This window comes from Sycon ciliatum, chromosome 3 (assembly GCF_964019385.1).
Source record: "Sycon ciliatum chromosome 3, ocSycCili1.1, whole genome shotgun sequence".
Taxonomy (NCBI): Eukaryota; Metazoa; Porifera; class Calcarea; order Leucosolenida; family Sycettidae; genus Sycon; species Sycon ciliatum.
This window is the reverse complement of record NC_088645.1, coordinates 11,025,763-11,049,322: the sequence shown is the minus strand read 5'-3', so window position 1 is coordinate 11,049,322 and position 23,560 is coordinate 11,025,763. Positions and strand designations below refer to the sequence as shown.

Below are 23,560 nucleotides of genomic sequence, written 5' to 3'. Positions count from 1 at the left end.
GAGACACGGATTCAAATGAGAGTATGGACTCGCAGCACTCCTCACAAAAAATATGAGCTCGATGTGAGCAAGGAGAGGGAAATGGCTGTTGAATCTTGTTTCTCGTCGTGAATCAAGCACTGGGGCGATGTCGCTGCGCTGCAGCGCTGGATCCACGGCACGCTTGGTGTCGAATTGTAGCTCGGCGTGTTGCTCTTGTCCAGAGCTTTCCAGAGAGCCCAAGATCACGAAAATAAGCGAAGGGAAACTGAAGTTATGGATGAATCAAGGTACGAAATTGTTGAATTCTGTAAATAGCCTCATTTCGACTGGATTCTGAGACCGTGAAAGGGTTAAACTGCAGTCGTAGCGGTGTGTGGATAGTGCCACCCCATTCTAAAGGACGATCCCAAAATACGGCACGAGAAGGGCTAGGGGTGACCTGACCCTTACCGGCATTGGGTGTGAAATGCGCAATAGCACCAGAAAAATGCGGTGAGAGCCATTATTCGACTTTTCTCGCTTCCAGTCATCATCACGCTGATGATTGCTACTGCCACTCTTCTCAGTAAGTTCACAGAGGCCCACCAGCGGCGATCATCCTTGTAGAGACTGCTGGCCTCGTCAATGAATCCCTTCAGGTGGATGCTGCGTTGGCACTGCGGAATGGCGAGGATTAGTGGCGTTGGAATTATGACCAAGAGGATAATCAGCCCTGCAAGGATGGTGTGCAGCATGTGTTTGCCATTGTAACACTTGATGGCGCCATCCACTGCCAGAACTTGTCCTGTGTGGCTCATGCGTGTGCACCACAGGGTATTTATGCTGGTGAAGACCAGCACGAAATAGCTGTACACCAGCACGAACCACATGACGCGTACGAGCACCATGTGACTTTGCAGGCGTTGAATGTACTTTCCGGTTACGTTGTATGACCTCAGCACCCTCACCATCATGAAGAGGAAGAGTAGCATCATTGGTTGCAACAGAAGGAGTTGGCCGCTGTCCAATCTGTCCAGGGGCTCTACGAAGCAAAGATTGCCCAGGCCAAATGTCAGTATTGAGTGAATCGCGGCATGAATTGGTGATTTGTCTTTGGGGAACACGTACCAGCAGGCCTGGGTACATAGGAAAGACGAAAGGAGAACGGCATGAAAACTTAAAAGGACACGATGCTTGATTATCTTCATCAGGATAATATAAAGGCAGAAATAAGAGTAACTACTTGAAGTACAAGTATTGATCTTGACTGAAGAGCGGACGGTATCAGTTTCCAAACGTTCTTGGAACTTCCAACAGTGTTCGGATCCACGGTTTGTTGTTCGCCACCCTCCCTGTCTCCGCATAACTATTTAGAAACATTCGCCTAGCTGTTAGGAATTGTTCACGCACATCTCACGGTTTGGAATAGCGGTTACACAGTCTACGCCCACCTCTACGCCCACCCACGATGCATTAGCTCTACCCCCGGCTTCAATATCTTTCTAACTGAAGTGTCCAATCGTTTCCTAGACACTTTGGTCTAATCTGCAATCTCACATCAATTTTTGCACTGACATCGATGAGTTTACAAACCATGCAATTCTCCCTCATTGGTATACAGCAAAACCTGTCAAGGCGACCACTCAGATAAGGTGACCACCTGCCCTAGAAGACCACTGAAACCAGGACCAAAGGATGCTACAGTAAAACCTGTAACTAACGACCACCCCTTGGTGCCCGGAAAAGTGGTCTTTAGTGGCAGGTGGTCTTTAGTTAGAGGTTCGTATCGCGTGACTATATATGGATCCCATTATATGATAATGTACATGTATGTCAAAATGCAGATAATACAATCCCCCACCACTTGCGCACTGACATTCTTCTTTCAGATCACACAACACTTGGAGAGAGAGAAAATCAAGTTTTATTGCAGACATTAAATTCAGCTCCTACTTCTGAAGCCAGGAGTCAATAGTTCCCTGTTGAAGCTTCTCTTTGCGCTGGGCTTCAAGTTTGTTCATGAAGGCACCAAGTTTCTCTACATCCATTGCCATGGTAGACAAGCCACGCTGCAACGTAAACTGTTGCAATGTTGAGATGCAGGACAGTGCTTCTTTGCCGGATACTTCTCTGACTTCTGTGGACTCAGTGTGACCTGGTGACTGAGCTGTGTGATTGCACTTCGACAGAGAACCGCTCAGTCTTAGTTTCTCCTTCGAGTAGTCACATCGATCGATCAAAGAGCGCTGTGGAGCGCTCTCCAAGACGTTTCCTATCATGTTTGTTCTTGACAGCACTTAAAATTATGACAGATGTAGTGCAGTCCACACTGATTCCACAGTCAAAATGAGACTGCGTTCATTTGTCCAGCTGTAGTATCGAAACAGTCCTTTCAGGACCATGGAAAATCATCAACATTTCGAGAAGGAGCTTCGAGCAATGTTTGATTTCCTACATCGCGGTCGCTAGTTACGGGTCAAAATCTGACATTGGGACAAGAAAAGGCGGTCGCTGGTCGCGTTCAGCAGGTAGTCGCTAGTCACAGTGCATTTTGAATGTGAGACCATCCGTGTCTGACGAAGTGGTCGGTAGTACCAGGCCGGTCGCTAGTCACGGTGGTCGTTAGTTACAGGTTTTACTGTACTTCCATTGAATTGACCCTGGATAAGAAGACCACCTGGTAACAGAGACCACATTTTGAAGGTCCATTGAGTGGTCGTCTTAGAGAGGCTTCACTGTAGTCATGCGCTAGTGGACCAAGCTCGATGGATAAGTGAAACGGTTTCCAAGATTTCAAAAAAAAAACGCCCTGCACAATTCAATTCAGCTGGACAATGTGGACCACTGTAGTGGAAAAGTGTCGTTGTATCCAATGAGGGTTTGCTTTTGTCTCTTTTTAAAGCGCACTTCTCACGCCGAATGCTACTTTTACATGTATGTCCAACACAAGATTCATTTTCAGCCTCTAGATCTAAAAAAGGGGGCTTATGTCGTTTTGCGCAGTATGTAGAAAAATGCATTTGAAATTTGAGTTTTCCTCATAAAGCGATGTATAATTTACTTATTGATAACTCAAATGCCCCCTTTTGGGATCTAGAGGTTCATTTAACGTTCGTTTCCATCCGGCTGTCATAGGTGTAGTAATGGTTGAGAATATTAAACATCCTCTGCTTGGATAAAGATTAAAGAATACATCAGAGCCTCGCTAGTATAAAGCTCATAATTACGGCTTCAGAATTGATTGCAAGAGTCAATTATTTCTTACGACTTTTCTTTTTCTTATCCTTGACCGTGGGCAACAGCGCGCAAAAAGTAAAACACGAGAGCACTTAGAACATGAACTGCTGCACCATACCTGAATAAGGAACAGCCAGCTATCCAGTACTGGGGAAAGACCGAAGTTGAATCGTAACATTAGGAGGAAGCTAGCTACTGTCAAAACAATCGTTGTGACCACGTACCAGTGTAAGGGTATTCGACGAGAGGAGAGCGAGCAATGTTGGCATTTCTGGAAGGAGAGTTAGATAATAAACAAGAAGACATGAATGGGAGAAAAGAATACCATACCATGTCATCTAACGCATACTTGTCTCGGGAGAATGAAGTTAAAGACGGCAGTGCAGCTCTGCCTATTGGCAATGCAGCTGTACGTATGGTGGATTCAAATGGTGGCAAATACACACCTTGTGTCTGCTTTGTGCCATTTTGTCGCACTCGCTGACTGTAAAGGATCTGGTTGTGTTGTTGGACAGTTGGTTATAACTCGTTCATGTTTACCTTCTTCTGTTTATACATAGGTTATGCCCCGCAGTTTTCCATATTTTCCATATCGTACATGAAGGTACTGTTTCCTTCAATAACTTTAGCAGCATCAAAACCTCTCCGCTTCAAAAATACTTCCTCCGCGTCATTAAAATTGTCGCTTCCCAGAGCGATTTTTCGAATTTATTATGTCCACTCGAGGGGCAAAGATATCAGCTAGAAATTGAGGCAGAGTATTGTCGACGGACCAAGCTTTAGTTTGTGGCCTCCCGCTTCGCTGCACTTGCAGGTAAGGTCGACGTATTCATCAAAGTTTGAGGCAGACCCTTCAGCACTCAAAAATACGAAGAAGAAGACGCGGGTTCAAATTCAGGTCAAGAAACCTCGTTTTCAAGCGATCCATGCCTCCAGGTGGCAGGGGATGAAGGCAAGCTAGCATTTTTCAAGTACACTGTAACGACCTTCCAGCGGGGTAGGGTAAGCAGTTCCGCACCTTCTTTCCTTGGCAAGCGCTTCGCTGATTTTGTCGGTGTTTTGAGACCTGCTACCTTCGCAGCAACATGCGCCACAAGTAGCGCATTTTAGGAATTTGAGACCACTTTGCTCTTGCCATCGTCAACTTCAGCATTTCGTATTCAAGAGAGATACCAGGATTCTTATACCCGGGCTTGCAGTCTTGATAAATGCCCACTCGAACGATGTGGGACGGCACGAACTCCAGAAAACGGAATGTGCTCTGGGGCGGAATAGTGCGGAGCGCGATGAATTTGCTTGGTGCGGAATAGAGCTCCGACAAAGTCCGAGACCACCACGGCTTCAGTAACAAGTAAGCATTTCGCAGGAAGGGTCGCACCAGTGTTCTAACACAGAAAACAGCGATTCCGACTGTCTGACGAAGACGAGCCAAGTCACAATTATTGCGATGTGCGAAGCGACAATTTTAATGATGCGGAGGAAGTAATAGTTTGAAATCCCGCTATTTCCCCACAGATTATAATTAAGAAATCATCTCACTCCCTGAGGGAATCGTACCAAATCCTACCATTCGACTTGTGGCAAGCAAGGGGATAGAAATGGGAGCGAAATGAAATCATTATTTTCTATCTATTTACCTGAGTGGCGAGTGTCTGCCAGTATCCCAGCAAGCAACGACCGCACAGTGAACCAGACGAATATCCTGGACAGGATTGAACTTCACCATACTTCCAGTCGCGATTAAAGCACAGCCCGTTCTTGCATTGCGCTATCTCGAACGGGTAGTCGACGTACCTCGTAAACGTGTTCGAGCCCTCAAAAGGAAGCGACTCGTTCATCTCCCAGGTCACCAAATCTGAAAGACTGCCCTCTCCCTGCAAATCTGGGTTGTTGAATGGGTTGCCAGCCCAATAGCCAGAGCGGATGTTCAAATGGCGGCCTTTTGTGCAGTTGCGGATACCGGGCAATTGTAATTTCCTGCATTCGCATGTCCAGAACGTCTTTTTGCCTAAGATTGTTAGGGATTCCTGAGCGAAAGACAAATAATCAATAAAGAGGGGAAAGGGACATATGGATATGAGTTAAGAGTGACTGTCTACAACTGTAACTAGATATTATAAACAGTCAGAAAGTGCTACAACTAGGCACAAAACTGACAGAGCACTGAGACATTCGACGACCTGCCACCTAGCTCGAATAATTATATCTTCACCTGTTTCTTCCCTTTCTACATTTCATTAGTATTGGCTCAACATCCGAGTTTCTCGAATCAATAGTTCAGAGTAGCATAGCGGACAAATATAAATGGAATATTTCCAGCCTAAGGATTGCGTTACACTAGAAGAGGATATATTTGTCACAAATAACCAAATTTCCAGAACGAAAGCCTTCGATGATCTATTGTACTACTCGGTAATATGGAACGTAGTCGAGTACTTGATTGCACTGTAAGTTACATCGTACAAGTACATGTATATGGGTCACCTTTCCAGAACTAAGCATCCGTCTGTCGAGGTCACCTGTCATTTCTTATGAGACCACGTTCCCTGACCTAATACTAATAGACCAGTAAATTATGTAAGGACACACAGAACATGTCAACTACATCATGTAGTTTTGGATCTGTGTTGAAAGACCACCTTTCGTTTGAGACTGGTTCTTTCGGCACAGTAAAACATTTAGTATCTTTTATAAACATACACATTCTGCATGCATAGGAGCAGGTGCTTTATGAAGATCACGAGAGACAATGTATACTTGTTGATTCCTTGACACACCTACAGCACAAAAACATCTACCTTCTTGACAGGGCCATGGAAACCCTTATGGCATGGACGAATCTTGAACGGTATCTCCAGCTCGAAACTTGTCTGCGAAAACTCAACTCTGGCGCTATTTCTGCCTTTAATGCTGAGCAACAGCCAACCTACGTCACCGGGTTGCCCGCCTAAAGCAATTCCAGTGAGGCCGTCTCCTGATAGAAACTCAACGCTGTCCACAGGCTCGTAACCAAGGGATGATGCATCGCCATCGTATCGCAAGAGAGTAACCGAAGCTTGCCTTGGGAAATCCTCAAATTTATAAATATGCCGCCCATATCCTTCCGCCACCTGTGTCAGGGAAAAGAAGAATAGATGCAACGGTTGAATTATTATCTTATGTGCAAGAGTGAGAGAAAATGATTGTGTTCAATGGCGTGTGCATGCGTGGGTTTAGCACTTCTAAGTCCCCAGCTCTACAATGTATTTATTCACACTGGAACTGCTGCTGCTATTCAGTTTTGGAGCCATCAGTTGCCTGATGATCGTAGCACTGTGACACTCAGAGTTGCGACACAGCTTCCATTCTCTCTGTTGTGTACAAGGCTCTGCCCGATATGGGTATTGAGCACACTTCGGACAGAGCACACTTCGGACAGTGGAGCACGCTACGTGATCACGTAATTACGTAGTACATTGAATAACAACATGAAGGGAAGTTGGATACCAGGTCGTAAGATGTTCACCGATCGAATTTAAGAACCTGCAATCGGATAATTAACTTTTATGTTTCAAAGGATGAGGACCAGCTAGCATTCTCTCAGCATTATTTTGTGCTCAACGTCGCCAGCTGGTCCCTAAACAGTGTTTAAAAATCATCATGGGTGTGCATCCATTTTCGCTGACAATACCCTGGCTAACCACATAGGGATAACAGGTTGATCCCCACTGAAGATATCCATTTTACCTTGTTAGCCCTCCTCTAGAAGCAGGGTGTATGGACTCAAACAAGATGTTGGATTCTCACTCTGATATACTGTGAACGCATTTTCCAACACCACATTGATTCAGCTAACGAGGTTTTGCCGCTGTGTTGGAAACTGTTAGTGAGAGTTACCACCTCACTCCCGTCTCAAGGCGATTCATCTCGCACCCTGATATCTCAGACATGGTGGTGGCCTGGCACAAGCGAAAACTCTAACCAGCATATTGTGTTTCTACACAAAATTGAATAGACAGTTGTAAGGCGAACGTGCGCACTGTACTATACACTACTGTGCGAAACTGTCACCAGGACATTCGTGTACTTACTCCTAGTACTTTGAAGTAATATGTGAACACGCAGCATGTTAGATTGGCCGAACACTCGAACATAGTGTGTTACATACAGTAAACGCCCGATTAGTGCCCCTGGCGCACTATTTTTTCAAAGTCTATCATAGATGGGGCACTATTCAAGAGAGGATATTATTCAAGAGAGGGCGCTATTTTTCAATGCTGGTACATTTACATGAAAAAATTTGATATTTTTTTACTATTGAACACTCACTGCATGATGAACTAAAATGAGGAGGAGAACTCGACACAAAGGTACATATCCAACAGGACGGAGTGGGTGGGACCTGTGAAGCTCAGCCTACCAAGGGTCTAGGCATCACAGCTGCACAGGTGCACCATACATGTACGTGATCCAGCATAAAAAGAAGGCAAAGAAAAACAGAGCCTAAAGTGTACTGTAAACTATCATGACTCAACCGAAAGGGCAACAAGAACTGAGATTTTGATCCTGAAATCACCAGTGCAATGACATGTACAAGAACATTACTAAAGGAACACCAAACCTGCACATGCGCTTGGTTACAAGCCCGGGATGGAGGGGGGGGGGGGGAGCACTATTCTAGAGAGGGCTTTATGTTTTCACTGGTTCTTAGAGGCGGGGCGCACTATTGAAGAGAGGGCTCTGCTCGCACGAGTGAGGTAACTGGCAAGGAGAATTGAAAACGAAGAACTGCGTTTGTGGACACATTAATCATGACGGCATGCACCAACAGGACACACTTACCCTCACGGACATGCTGCTAGACAGCGGATTCATGAAACTGTCATATGTGTCCAAGTGAATTGATATCATCTCTCCAGCAGCTGGGTACAAGACCAATGAACCCAGGTAGTCTGAGTAATTAGTGTGCCATCGCCGTTTAGGCCCCACTCGCCATTCACCACTTTTCCAATCCTGCCCGGCTGCATGAACCCAAGGAAGGCTCCAACTGTCCTGCCCAATGAACGTATTCGTCAATGAGTGTCGGTGGCGCATTAGTTGATCCCGAAGAGCTATCAGAGCCTCGTCTTTGGCTTCACGACCTTGTCTGCATTGTGGAAATGTTCATGACAAAGGGATTGAGAGAGAATACTATCGCACTTTAACATGGTGTACGGTCAATATAGAAACGTGGAGCAAGCAATCTAGTATGCCCAATTTCGGATGGCACTATGGATTTGCCTCCCATTCGTTCCTTGCCCCGATAAATCAAATAAGAGAGGGAGAAGGAGAGAGAGAGAGATAGAGAGAGAGAGACATATTGAGAAAGAGGGAGAAAAAGAGAGATATTGAGGGAGACAGACCGAGAGACAGAGCGGCTTACAGAGAGGCAGACACAGATAGGCAGGGAATGGGAAAGAGAGAGATAGAGATTGGGTGAGAGAAAAAAACGTTTGTGTGTGTGCGTGAGTGCGCATGTGTGGTGTGTGGGTGTGTGGGTGTGGAGGGGGGGGGGGGGTGTTGATTGTGATTAACCGAGAGGACACGTTGTGGAGGAGACCTACCTGATATGTTTCGAAGCCTCAGAAATAACGGTTCCGCTGCACTGCTTCCTAGAATAGAGCCATGCTGCTCCCCGTTGCTTGATGCATTCGGTGCTGGAGTGACGGAACAAAATCCAGGTAGGCTTGCCTTTAACCAGAGTTTCAAATTCCCCAAACCTCTTGATTATCAGTGCAGTGAAATTGGAGCCTGTGCAGATTACACTGTGATTGGCGCTGTGAACAGGAGTGCCTGAGCACGAAGCAGCTGAATACATGCCATAGGCATTACACTCAGTTGAAGTATTATACGCTGACGTTGCATGACGTGGCCTGTCACATATGAACCTCAGTGGCTTTTCAACTTGAATGGAGCACGGTAGGACTGGATTCTTGGGTCGGTAGCTGAACTCCTCGGACTGGGGAGAGAGGAATAACAGAGTGCACAGCCATTGCTAAGTGATGTGACATGAATAGTCCTTACTTCTATTATTCTATTTCCATCTGGACGTCTACTCCTATCTATTGTATTGTTGGCCATAATGAGCGTGACATAAAGCGTGGCCCGTGGTGGATAATTTTGCTAGAAATAAGGCAGAATTGGCATGCTTCTGGCTTTTCGGGTTTGTTCCATGCATGTCTTGTGTGTGAATGAAGATCAGGAGCGGAAGCTGCACGGATTTGCCGAACGCGTCTGCCAATTTCAATGCTTTTCTGGCGGAATTTGCCTTCTTCCGCGCATTTTTTGCTTAGGTCTAATATACATGACATGTATAGACCATGGCGGAAAATGTAGATCATTTTATAAGGTTTCTAACGCTTAGTGTCAACTGCAAGATTTTGGGGAGATTATCCCCATATTTTATCTCTGTCCGAGCATGTTACATTCTTCTTCATTTGTTGCCGATACGGTTCTTCTTTCATGGTGCATCTCATTACCGGTGAGTTATCGAAGTGAAATTAAAACATTAAATTTAAAATGAAAGGACCGAAATTGTACATGTTATAGGAAGTTTGTGTCCAACACTAACACTTACTTCGAAGTATAAGCAAGATGTTGTGTAGTCAGAAGGTGCAACAGCTAGCATAGTACTGACTGATGTGATACTGACATTTAACGACCTGATGATAGGCTCTATCACGTCTTGAAAGCGCAAACCCACAGCCTTCCAACTTGGAAGGTTCTAAGTTATGGAAACAATAACATGCGAAAGGGGAGGTGAGCGCACTGAAGACGTGCTAGCTATTGGACCTTCTGACTACGCAACCTCTTGCTTATACCTGTTTAAAATGTTTTTGTTTTATTTTATGAAACTGCACTTATGCCTACATAGAATAGAAGAGAAAAACAACAACAACATCAAGAGAACATAGACTACAAAGGGCGTGTAGGTGCTATTGAGCTGTGCGGTGAGGTGAAGTGCGCTCCCCCGACCAATGGTCTTGGGATCAAGGCGCACATCACGTACCATGCGGGAAAGGGAGAGAAGAAAGACTGTTGGACACAAACAACGGGTAACATGTAACATTTTGGACCATTTTTTCAAATTTAGTCTTTAGCCCTCCATCCAAGTCTTACTATACCATTTTAAATCATAACGTTAACATGGTGATGGTCATGTTGATGAATTCCAGCAGACGCTATGTTTTCATTGTGGAAGCTTCAGCGAAAAGACTAACAAGAGCAGAGAACTCGTATGGAGAGCCAAAGAGTAAATTTCAAAAAAAAAAGAGGACCCTTAGTTAACAAGTTATCCGTTTTGTCCAACACTAGCGACTATACACAGGATATTGTTGAGTCGAAATGTGCAACAATTAGCACAAAACTGGATGATAAGATCCTGCCATTCAACGACCTAATGCTTAGCTGCATCACGTCTGGAATGCGCAAACCACAGCCTTCCAACTTGGAAGGTTCTAAGTTATGAAGTAAAGTAAGAAAGGGGATAACCTATAAACGTGTGGTCCTCTCCGTTTTAAGAGTAGGGAATATCATTGTAAAAATGATAACGGTCGTTTACTTACTTCAGTGGATAGTGCCTTTGAGGAACACAATCCATAATCTTGATAAACATCCGCAACAGTGGCACCGACATTCACGTCAATTAACAAATGCTCACCCCAACGAACGGACCATTGTTTAGGGGCATTTCCCCAGATGAAGCTTTCTTCCAGGACCATGTACCGTAAGTTGGTGATCTACAGTAGTCAGAGATTCAAAAACAGGGAAAGACGCCAATAGGCAGAAACACGAAATGCGAAGTGTGTCTTTGCACATGTATGTGCATTTGGTTCGCATACACATGACATGTTGTATAATAATGATTATTATCACTCTCTTATTATTGACCCCCACCGAAACTTGTGATCTCTAAGCGGTCAAATATCAGCATAATTATATTGACCGCTTATATTGACTACTTATTATTGACCACTTAGCCCGAGGACTTAGAACTTTTTCCTCAACTTAGAAAAAAATCAGAACTGAAAGAAGAAAAATCTGAAGCCAAATGCTGGGATTTATTTTATTTATTTATTTCACTCAACTCGTGGATCATGACCAATTGGCACGCAAAGTGCGAGAGAGGGGTGATAGCCAACCACGGCAAGAAAAGAAAAGAAAGGAATATAGAAAAAGAGAAGAAAGAAGGATAGACAAGAATCCAGCAATGAGATCCTATCGTACTACATTATGCGATCGGAGTGCATTTTTAAAGCTGGAAAGACATTTTGATGTCTTAACATGCTGGGGAAGTTGCAGCCAAAGGCTGTAGGACAAGAACAGAGGAGAGATGGTAAATGCGGCTGAATTGGCACGGGGAAGTGAGAGACTATTACGAGTGGACCGGGACAGAGAAAACCAATTGAATACGGAGAGATGAATGGGAATTTTAACTAGGCAAATTCTGTGGATCAAAACGCAAAGCTGCTGTTTGCGATTATCTTGCAGTGGCTGAGTATTGCTGATACAATAGAGCTCAAGACTAGGAAATAAACGCTGCTTGTTAAACAATATTTTAAGAAGAGATTTATGTTGGATTTCAAGTTTGTTCACAAGATGTTGACTTAGACTACACCAAGACTGACATGCATACTGGAAAATAGGTAACAGATACGAGCGATAAAACATAGAACGGCATGTATTTGGCAAATGAGAACGATGAGGATATAGTATGCCGAGAACACTACTAGTTTTCTTGCAAATATAGTCTACATGAGGAGCCCATGTTAGACAGTCGTCAATAATTATACCAAGGTGCTTATGTTCATGGACAATTTCTATGGTCGATGAGCTGCCAGGACATGATAAAGACACATTACAGAACTGATCACTAGCACCGCTACAGAAGAACATCACTTTGGTCTTACTAGTGTTCGGTCTCAGCTTCCAAGTCGCCATTCAAGAAATGGTGGAGTTTATCTTTTTCTGGAGGTCATTGACTAGCAATTGCTTGCAACTACTTGAAGCGGAAACTGTGGTGTCATCGGCGAACAGTGAAACATTAGGGACAGGCATCGGTAGATCATTGACGTAGACTAAAAAGAATAGTGGCCACAGGATTGACCCCTGTGGCACTGCCACACCAGAATTGATTGCCTGGGGAGACGAGAGGGTGTTGCCGACGCGTACAGCCTGTAACCTGTCAGTTAGGTAGCTTTCAAAGAAACAAAGCAGGTTGCCACCAATGCCATAGGCACCCAACTTGGCAATCAGGCCTCTATGCCAAACAGTGTCAAAGGCTTTCGCCAGGTCAAAGAAGCACATGCCAGTATGTTCTTTCAAATGTCGGGACTGCATGATGTTTTGGATTAGGTGGACTAGGTGCAGAGCTGTGGAGTCCCCTCGCCGGAAACCAGACAGCATGGTATGCAAGTACGGAGACAAGTGTCGATATAGCTGATCGTACACAATGCGCTCAAACAGCTTTGAAATACAGCACAGTAGGGAGATGGGTCTGTAGTTCGTTGCATCCGACCGGCAGCCTTTGCGTTTATCAATTGGGACCACTAATGCGTATTTCCATGCGGAGGGAAAGATTCCAGACGACAGAGAGATGTTAAAGAGCAGCGATAAGGGATATGCTAGGCTGTCTTGGAGGTGTTTCAGGATTTCGTTTGGTATACCATCGTAACCAGGAGACTTCTTATTGGGGAGACTGCGTATGTATCTGGTTACAGTACGGGATGAAATCATCAGCGATGTAAACGTTGACTCTACAGGTATTTGGTGGATAGGAGGAACTAACCATTCAGGTCTATCCTTAACGCAGAAGCTGGTAAACTGCTCATTCAGAGCATCCGCAATATCAAGAGGCGCAGTGGCGAAACTTTGGTCAGACCGTGTGATTGCTGTTGGACTAGAGCCCAATGACGATGCTGATTTAGGAAGAGTTCTTACTTGGTCCGCCCAGCTAAAATTGGCGCTTATCTTCACACTTGTCTCAGGAAAGAAATACTAATATTTGAAGCAAGCTACGATCACAAAGCACTATATACATGATTATTTACATGTCAGTAAGCAACTCAGTCGAAAATTCAAGCAAGTTACACATCCTCTTCGCCACTATCGTCGCTGGAGGAAGAGCTCAAAACGTACGATCCGGACAGCTGCTGCACAGGTCGTTTCATAGCTTGTTCCACTTCTCCTCGTCTCGAATCACGCTCAAAGGCAGTGCGTGCCTGTCACCTCAGAAGCTGAGTGAGACTGCCCGCATGTTGACTGTAAGTGTTATCCCCGTTCGTCGCAATAATGCGACTTTGTTTGAGACAAAAAGGCAACGCCATATCAGTGTCCTTTTTTCAAATCGCCTCTTGCGCTTGTCGGACTTGCTGATCAGCACGCGTACCCACGCGAGCCGCTGGTGCTTGTACATGCAGCGCAGTGATAGCTTCCGCTTGATGTAGCACCTTTGCGTACTGCACCTACAACGCCGTGCACCAGGCTTTTCGGCTAGTTTCCTGAAAGTCCTTTGCACGAGTGTTTCTCTCAGGACTTGGTGTTTCCTTTGATTAGCTCCTTTGCCCTGTCCTCTGTGAGCTTCAAAGTGTGTCTGCCGGATTGGTCTCACTTACTGGAGACATCGACATGAGCTGCAGTTTCTTCGTCAGCGATGTGCTGGTGATAGCCCTTCACTAGGCGCTGTACTGTGCAAGCACTGAAATTCAAGCTCGCGAAGCGCTTTTTCAGCTTTTCTATACCTCCCCGGAGTAAACAATCCTTGCCATCAGACAGCTGGAAGTAGACAGAAACTGTATTGTCCATCGCTCTGAAATGCGAACATCCGGACCTATTTTACGGACTCGAGCGGAGGTTGCAGTGTTTTCTTGCGCTGACGGAAGTGTTCGTCGGCGGCAGCTCCGTCAAAAAGACTCAAACGGACTGATCGCAACTTCTGTGATGGTTTGTGCTGCCATGTCGTCGGATGCAATGGTCAATGGTCATGTTCGGATGGTGAATCGGTGGTTCCATGCCGTATGGGACAGGCAGAACACCAAAAAAACCAAGTGAGAAGATAAGCGCCAATTTTAACTGGGCGGACCAAGTATAAATGAGTGAAGTGATGGACGCGGGCTGTCGGTGAGAGAAGTAGTAATGGACAGGATGTATTCTTTATGGGCTACACGTGATAACGTTTTTGCTATATTCTGCTGACGTTTGTACTGCGTTGCATTGGACGGAGTAGGGTATTTTTATAGATGCTGTAGAGGTCATGCTTTGTCTTAATGCCTGCCCTGAGCACTGGTGTCATCCATGGTGGATCCTGGCGTGAAGGGCGGCTTCGGTTTCTGGTGGTTGACTGGTGATCGCGGTGAGAAGAGCAGACTGAGAGATACGATTCGAGGACAGACGAGAAGTTAGAAACGGCTGTATCAATATCAAGGCCGCATAAAAGGTCACTCCAGTGAGTTGCGGCAATTTCAGCATTTACGCCTTCCCATTGCGATTGAGTGAGCAAGTGATGGCTGAAGCGAGGCGGTGCAGTGTCAGATGTGGACTCTCGAGACTGTGCTATGTCTTTAGCTATGGAAAGCCTGCCGAGGACGATTAAGTGATCGGAGGCACCCAGGGGGCTCAGGGATTCAATGGATGTGAACCTCTCGGGAATGTTTGTGGCGACCAGGTCCAGGCAGCCACGGGGCCCATTGGATGTAAGATGGGTGGGGAACGCAACAAGTTGAGACAGTTCTATGGAGCGAAAAAGGTTACACAAGGCAGAGCCTGCAGCAGATGTTGAGTCGGAGGCACACCAGCTCTGGCAATGGGCATTAAAATCACCAGTTACAATGGTAGATGATGGAGCAGGTAGCTTAATGAGAGCAGTCCGCAGAGTGTCTACAAAATATTGTAGGCCAGCAGCGTGCTGGTTAGGGGGTCTATACAAGCAGGCAAACGACAGTGGTTGGGGTGAACCTATGGGAGTAGCTTCAACAGCAATTGCTTCAAAGTTCTGTTGGCGAAATGAGTGAATCTTACTCACTTTGCTGAAGGTGGTAGTGAGCACCAGGATGGCAACACCCCCATCGCCTCTGAAGGGGTCAGGGTTAGAGGGAGTTTGCGGTCGGTCATGCCGGAATACTGCATAGTTCGGCAAGTGTAAGGTATGGTTGGTGGTAAGCCAAGTTTCGGTGATGCAGATAATGTCAGGCTTCTTGGCATTACAAAGGATGGAGAGTTCCCCGAGTTTGTTGTTTATTGAGCGTGCATTTATCACCGCAACAGACACGTGGGAAGAAGATTGAGTAGAATGGTTAGAGGAGCTGGAGATAGGATAGAAGGGCTGTGCAAAAACATTTAGTGTAGAGTCCAGGCTCGAGGAAACGGTTGAAGGAGTTGGAGGGTGTGGGGCTGAAGGGGAGAGCGTTGGGATTTAGGATGCATGTACTGCTCATTTACCTACACTGTCAGAGGAGAAGCGCCATTCCCGAACACGTACGGAGGCAGGCCAGAAATCATCACGGACCGTGGTGAAGTGCTCTTCAGGAATCACAACATGGGCATAGGCCAGTCCAAAATAGCGTGTTTCAGTCACGGAGCATTTGATGATGTGAACATCTTTGTTTGCGCACCACTTAGCTATTGCCTCAGCATGGCAGCTGCTGTCTATGTTGCTGACGTGGAGCGCTTTGCACCTTACACGGGAACCACCGCGTAGGAGACCCTGTGTTGACTTCTTTGTCTTGTGGAAGTATGATGTGACTGAACTGTGCGTGTACGGTGTGGGTGTTTGGTCAGCTGGACGTTGGAATGATGGCGGTGGAGTGCTACGGTGTGGCAGGCTCATCAGTTGGGCGCTGTAGAGCGGACGAGTGTTTGTGAGCGTCTGTTCAAACTGTACGGGTGCGTTGGGATTCAAATGCTGCTGCTGTGAACGTGGGGCTGGTGCTACGGTGGAATTCAAATGCTGTGGATCGGATGGGGAACTACTCGTACATGTAGGTTCATGGTGATCAAAAGGCATACCGGTAGGTTGGGTGGGCGGGATAGGTGCGTGGGTTTGTGATTTGAACCCAAACTGTCAGATTCTCAGTCAATGAACTTGGGGAACATAATACAAGAGACAACTGAAAACTTCGGGTTACACAGAAGTACTGTCCAATGTAAACGGCATATGTACATACTATTATACTATTACAATAGTATTCCTTTCTTCCTATAGTAAAGCAAAAACAGTTTAAGGTATGCTATGTCGTGATAAATAAAATTTGGCCCTCATAATCGGTACCGTCAATATATGAAATATATTGATCTCTTTAATCGTGCAATAATAGATACTTATTACAAATAGCGGAGTCCTCCGGATCGATAGAGTGCTCAATGCGGAAGCAGAGCAGTAACACACGAGTCACAGGAAAACCACGCGTCTTGATTGTCGTAACTTATAGATACTTATTATGTATGTTAGTGTGTGTATGCATAATTATGAGTTTGCGTGTTTGTCTATGAGTATGTGTGTGAATAGTACTGGACATGTCTGCCATGTATTTGTGAATGTGGAGTAGAACCAGCTGATCAGTGCTGGACAAAGTGATGCTTGTACATTGAGCTTCGTGCCACGCGTAGAAGAGTTCTGAGTTATTAATATAATTTGTATAATTCGAATTTGTGGAAATGAACACAAAGCCGTTACTCACTACAAGCGTACCTCAATTTGTGCATTTCAAGGATTTGCCACCAGAGCGAAGCACTGCAATCAAACCTGACTTGCAGACAGTCTGGATTCGTGGGTGGCGTTTTGTTTTATGGTGGATGGGCATCTACTGTGCAAGTTTCCAGAATTTCCTTAGCATTTCCACTGTTGCAACAGCCATGCTCTACCGAGGCTAAGGCTGCATTCACACACGGTACAAAACACCCATACAAGCATCATGTTCTTTGAAATGGGCATGGAAACATGCGCGAAAAGTGAAAAATCACATCAACGTTAAAAGCCATCCCGGAGCGGCTTTGAAGGCAGCTTTGAAAGCGGATTTCGGCTTTTAGTTTTCAGGCAAGTCGAAACGAGTGGTTTGGTGTGTCGAGTGCTCAGAGTTTTTGTGAGTTTTTGGACAGTCCGGTACCATGCCTCGAGTTGTCTTTTCTGCTGAGGTGGAGCTATGGCTGATAGAACTATGGGGAAAATACCAGCGAGAAAAGTGGAACTATGATGAAAAGAGCTGTTGCCGAGAAGAGGATTGCAGATGAGCTGAATCTGTGCGCAAAGCAGCTATCCGGAGGTGATCAGGAAATGATATACATGGCCGCTATCGTTCACAACTCCAGCACACTCAGATCAGATGAATACACCAGTTGTGGAGGCGTTCTACCGAGATCATACTAGCGGACCAAGAAATAGTATTTTGGAAATGCTGAGCCAAGTGCCGCACAGTACCGGTGCACTCAGCTCATGCAGAAATCAAAATTACAGTTCTTCGCCATGGGTCACGCGGGTCACTATTTACGTGTTTGGCATGCACTGCATTTGACTGTGTGAATGCACAGGCGTTGCAAGTGGCTTGTACGGTCATGTAAACGCGAAAGTTTGTACCGTGTGTGAATGCAGCCTTATGCGCCTACAGTCTTTTGCAAACTGTACTGGAAATACAGAAATCATCCTAAACCAGTGTATGGTTTTCTCGCCTATACGTAATCTCCTCTGGCTTGGGAATCACCGTGATTTTGCTCCTGGATTATTCTGCCTGTTACTTTGCAACCTTCCTCCTCCTTCCTATACCCCTATCCTTAACTCCATTATCACATTCGCTTCCATGTAATTGGGCTTGTAGCCCGTTTGCACTTGCGAATTCAAATAAAAATATACAAACATACATACATACATACATACATACATACTTGTACTTGTTGCGCACTGCCAAAACTGGTCACGTGGGTCTCCCCGGGAGAGGGGAGAGAGACTCAAAAGGAATCTTGGAAAGATGACTCAATTGCCTATTGAACCGCCCAACGGCCGACACCCCCTGAAATCCCCAAAACTCTGGGTGGACTTGAAAATGATCCCACTTATGGGCTCCCCACACCTCAGTAGGTGGGTGAGGACAAGGTGCAGAAAAAGGATTGACGGCATCAGGGTATCCGTCCTGGGATCCAACTGCGGTTACCCCTGCCCCCAGTGAAGGTAATACGTGCTAGTAGTGTGGGTGGCTAAATCAGAGTGGATCTGATATTAGCTTCACTAGCACCATTGATTACACAAGAGTTAATCTAGCCAGAAGCAGTCCATGGTTAACAGGTATGTATACTTCAAATAGAAAGTATATGAACCCTGGTACCAACAAAGGCGGCATGTACAACATTACACCTTCAAGTAGCCGAGCCCGTTGGCAACAGACCCAACACAATCAGGTTTAAGTGTACCCACCAACTGAACTAGCTGGCACCATACATACATACTGTCCCTTATCGGGAGATTCTCTTTGTAAATAAACCTGTCAAGATGCACATCAAATCAACGGCGGAAGACCTGTGTACGAAGCACCTTACCTGCGATATGTGAACTTCAGCTTGCTGCAGTATCCAGGGGTAGATTCCCGGGCATACAGCTATGTGCAAACCTTCTATGAAGATTTTGCTTTGAACAGCTTGGAAGTCTCCACCCACGCACTTTATCCTGGGGAAATTTGGAACAGAGGTACAACAATGCGATAATACTCAGAAAAGGACACAATTCAGGCTCTTTCATAACAGCTTAAAAAAGCGTTTGGTTTCACTTGTATACTTTCAAGCCTTATCCCCAGATGAAATACAGGCAAAATCCACTGAACAACGACAATGGATTTAGTACAGCCGAGAGGTGATAGAAATGGCGTAAGGAAGAGGAGATAAAATAACAGCGTCAAATGATTGACCTATACACATAGAAGAAGGGAATGGGGAAAAGCTGCAAGTGTGAGGAAGACTACCAAGCGTGAAGTGTAGTGCGCCAAAAAATAATAGAAAACAAAATAAATTTAATGGTGATAACTAGCGAGTTGAATCTTTTATCCATTTCGTTTTATGTGTGTGTGTGACACTCATTCTGCGTTGCTTTGCCTTGAGTTTCTTTGGATTAGACCTTTTTCAAATTTTCATTTTGATTCCATCGTCGAGTTTCGTCCCTTGTATCTTAGGTTTTCTTCCTTTTTCCATGTTCCATTGTTTGAATAAACCGGTTTTGAACCATAAAGCAGGACACATAGATACAGGAACGTTGTACATAATTACACAATATCATGTACACGTGCAGAGCACCACTCTATAATAGTAGTCCATTTTTTCTCTCACTCCCTTCATGATGACCCCCAGTGATTTTCCTTCCAGTTCAACCCTCTATGAATTTGTAGATTGTACTGTTGAAGCAACGAACTGAAATGCATCAAAAACAACACAAAACCCAAAAAATTCGTGGAGGAAAAATACTGCTGCGGAATATTTTAGAACTGAACATTTACAATACGAACTGAGGTGTTGTGACTTCGGTAGCACTTCAGGAAGAAGATGGCTGTTCCAATGAGTGGTTCTCTCTTGCAGGTTTTCAGAGTGGACTGCCGGGCATTATCCCTGTGTTCTCCAGATGGCAGTCGCGTCAGTCAAGCATGATTGTATCAGTCGACAGGACGCATGAGTTCTAACGTTCTGAGCAGCCAGCATTTTCAAAACTCTAATAATTATGTTACGTAAAACTTCGGTGTGGAGACAAGAAACCTGATATCGATGAAAGTAAAGTGAGCGGACTCACACCACGAAAACAATGGAACAATAATTTATGTCTTGAACATCCTTTAATATGATAATCATCAGAAATCGTCATCACTTTGAGTGTTTGCCAACAAAGGAAAGATATCTATGGTACCATAAAGTGCAGATTATTAGATCTAAAAACTAATCCAAGAAACACTAATATCCTGAAGCTAGCACTATTCTGGAGAAGTAACGTTTCTACGCGCTCTTCTTCGGTATAGTGAACCGTTCTCATCAAGTGGAGTGAACAAGGGAATGGGGCGAGGGATTAGAGCACATGGACGGCCAGTGTTGAGTCGTGACTGGCAGCTGTTAGGTTTGTTAGTCACCCGGATCTCAATCAACGCGGGAATAGAGCTGATGGGTGCGCATGGTCAAAGTTGCGCTGATTAGTTGGCGGCGGCTAGCCGAGCTCGACGACATCCACGGCCTCAATAACGGAACTGCCACCCCAACACCGGCAAAGCAATGGCTGCAGAATGTTGAAGTTTGCCTTGTTCGTCCTGCCAATGGACATGTGTCATGAAAGTAATGTCTTTTTCCTGAACTTTCGAACCTTTCTGCAAATGTTCTGTGCTTTTGAAAATGGTTTACCCATGTTGTTTAGTTCTCGACTACGCGGTACTCGGCTGTAGTTTATAAGTATAATTGTACTGTCCTGAATACTCGTGATATGTTGCTTTGCCACTATGTACCGTGAGCTGTTATGATTCCTGTATTCGTCTTTTTCCAGTTCTATTTGTTGAAGTAAATAGTTGACATTTTCGTGTGTGTTTTAGGACTGTCTTGTCATGTACATGCCTGTTCTGCAGTTGTACGTGTGTGTTCACTTCATTGGCTTCGCTTCTTCCTCATTTCTTTTGTTCATTTGGCTTATGCGAAGACTAGTTTGGATCACATTATGGTACCATAAAATTAATATCTTTCCTTCCGTTGTCCAACTCTCAGTGTTATGACGATTTCTGATGATTATCACATGACAACCACGCTCAAATCTTAAAAATTTAATATTGTTCCATTGTTCTCGTGGTATGAGTGCGCTCACTTTACTTTACTCGATGTATGTTTTGAAGTAAGTAAAAAGTGAAACTCTCCATCGCAGTTATGCACCAAGGCAGTGATTCTCACATGGTGACGAGAGAGGAAGCTCAAGCTATTTTCTGTAAACTGATAATGATGAATACTCGTATTCTACAGAGCTTCCTATCTCAATTGTTCATTATTATTAACTCTTATTTTACCAGGGTGTTTCCCACAGACCTATGGTCATCTTACGAGAGCCCTTAATTACATAAAGCCAAACATTACCACTACTTTCAGCCTTTTTTGCAATTTGGAGTGGTTTTTTTTTAAAGTGTTACATGGATGGAGCGATCGGGATTCACCGTCTTCGACCAAGCACTTCGTAGTGGGTCTGATCTACTCGCCTTCCACCGGAGCCGCATCGCAAACCATGAAAAATAATTCTGGGACCTGTTATTATCAAATCCCGATGGGATGCGCAAAGGCTGCGAATGCCTCTGAACAGCATATTTTGCATGCATTGGGCACGGATGGGTTGATAACTTGATACTCACCGAAAAAATGTGTTGTTGGACATGCGGGATTCCGTGTGCTCCAGGTTCATGAAGATCTCCTCAGACTCAGGACCATGAACGAATTCGACGGATCTGATGGAACTCTGGATGGGCGTAGAAGGTACACGGCCTCGGATATCCAAATCAAGCGCAGATTTGCACCCACGATGCAACCCTTCATTGAGAGTAAACTGCGATCGAACAACTGCGGTGTGGACCTTGAGCTCCTTACTCCAATGTGTGATTCTCAATGCTGGCGCATTACACCGTGAAGCTTTGTTGTCCGTGAAGATAGCTCCATCGATGCAGACTTTGCTGCAGTCAGAGATGAGGAGTGCAGCATTCGAGTAGTGGTTGTCCTTGAACAGTGTGTCGTGTACCACAACGGTGGTATTTGGATCCAAGCTCTGTATGGAAATCACCGCTTCTGAGACATTGAAACCTATGAACGATGTGTTATGTATCATAACAATGGCGTCTATGTGCATGAAGTACAGATCAATGGCCGAAACACCCAGCAGCAGTTCGTTCTGACCTTGGAAGATTGAGTTGAGAATAAGGACCTGGATCGATTGGGTCCCCAAGGCTGGAGCCTTGGTAGAAGTTACGAGATCGGGAATGGTTCCCTTCACATGAAAATGACATTGAGCCACAGTAAGTGTGATTTCTGCATGGTCTACTTCCACAGAAACTTTATCCACCACATGCAACAATGACATGCCTTCGACAGTGAATTCACAGTTCTGAAACATGACATCGACGAATGGATCTCCACAGAGGACTTCGATCAGCTTACTCCTTACTCCTAGACGCATTTTGGACTGGAATATGATATCTACACAGCGTACTGAATACCGACCAGAATCAGGCGTCTCCAAGTAGAGCAGAGTACTCCTTCCATTTAGATCTACCACAGATTTCGGGCATCCAAACGATGTGTCGGTTAGAAGTGTTAGATTCGGCAGAGAGCCGATTTGGAAGTTTGGAGTTCCGGCGTCCTCATATGGATCAATCCTACACCCAGATGACGGGTGAGCTATCAGCTTCAAAGCAACGGATTCCGATCCCGTATTACGTGCTTCGTTTATGGCCTGTTCGATTGTGGAACATGCGCGCTCAATGCTTCGCCCACATCCAGGATACTTACTGCCAAATCCCCCGGCCTCACCGTCGAACGTGTAGCGGCTCCCGTTGCTGCGGTAGGTGGCAACGAATATAATCGTATCGTAGACAACAGAGGGCGGCGATTGCTCAGTGAACTGCTCGGCTAGCCTTCCAGACTCACAGTCCCGTTGAAACGCGTACTGGTCACTGGTACTCACCGGAGCGCGGATACACTTGCCCGTGCTGGCAAGTATCAAAGCCAGAAAGGCAAGCCACACTCTCGGCCTGTCCATCTCACCTTGAAATGGACGGCAGGCTAAACTCTCATCCACGAGGGGATTAATACATTTGCGCGAACATTATAGGTTCTCACATTACAAGTAACAGTTAGTTTCTTGGAAACGATATGAAATGAATCATGGTGTTACTCGCTGCTACTTCAGAGCACACATACAGACCGGCGACAGTTTACCACCTACACATTCCACTATGCGATCACACATGGAAGCAAGAAATATTACATAAATGCATGTACGATGTAGATGCAATCTTGTACCTTCGGAATGATACCAGCTAGGGACCTGGGTTGTTAATTAAGCATACTCCCGTGGAACAAAGAACATGTATGCTATAGTGTCGAAGCAAGTCGGGTGGGAAAAACAAACAGGTGGCTGCCAAAAAGATGTGATAATGATTTCACCCACGAGTACACATTACATGCGCAGCTTGCTTACACGCGCATCAAATGAGTCGACGTGTATATTCTCTTCGCACCACTTCCAAGTGATATCCTTTCAAACGTTGCTCTCACTGCTTGTTGTGCATATGCTACCAGTCAGCCATGTAGAGTAGGTGCACCTCGCACCAGCCCCATCACAAATTTAAGGCGGGACGTCAGCCTAACACTT

At 45.3% G+C, this 23,560-nt stretch overlaps 1 protein-coding gene across 1 annotated transcript; it reads right to left on the bottom strand.

The window, feature by feature from the left end:
- Positions 1-799: 799 nt before the first annotated feature.
- Positions 800-23,111, bottom strand: LOC135812842 (uncharacterized). The gene is made up of 10 exons (XM_065326057.1): positions 21,549-23,111; positions 18,736-18,862; positions 10,782-10,955; positions 8,781-9,175; positions 8,020-8,323; positions 5,997-6,308; positions 4,836-5,225; positions 3,317-3,469; positions 875-1,097; positions 800-828 (listed from the first exon to the last, which is right to left on the bottom strand). The coding sequence occupies exons 1-10, from the start codon at positions 22,943-22,945 to the stop codon at positions 800-802; spliced, it is 3,504 nt and encodes a 1,167-aa protein (XP_065182129.1). The 5' UTR covers positions 22,946-23,111.
- Positions 23,112-23,560: the final 449 nt, after the last annotated feature.

Excerpts from the sequence above, each read along its gene's own strand:
- LOC135812842 (XM_065326057.1), bottom strand. The coding sequence starts at position 22,945 with ATGGACAGGCCGAGAGTGTGGCTTGCCTTTCTGGCTTTGATACTTGCC. Across the intron at positions 8,324-8,780 it reads GAGGCTTCGAAACATATCAG|ACAAGGTCGTGAAGCCAAAG; the intron begins GTAGGTCTCCTC and ends TCCACAATGCAG. Across the intron at positions 5,226-5,996 it reads TCCATGGCCCTGTCAAGAAG|GAATCCCTAACAATCTTAGG; the intron begins GTAGATGTTTTT and ends TCTTTCGCTCAG.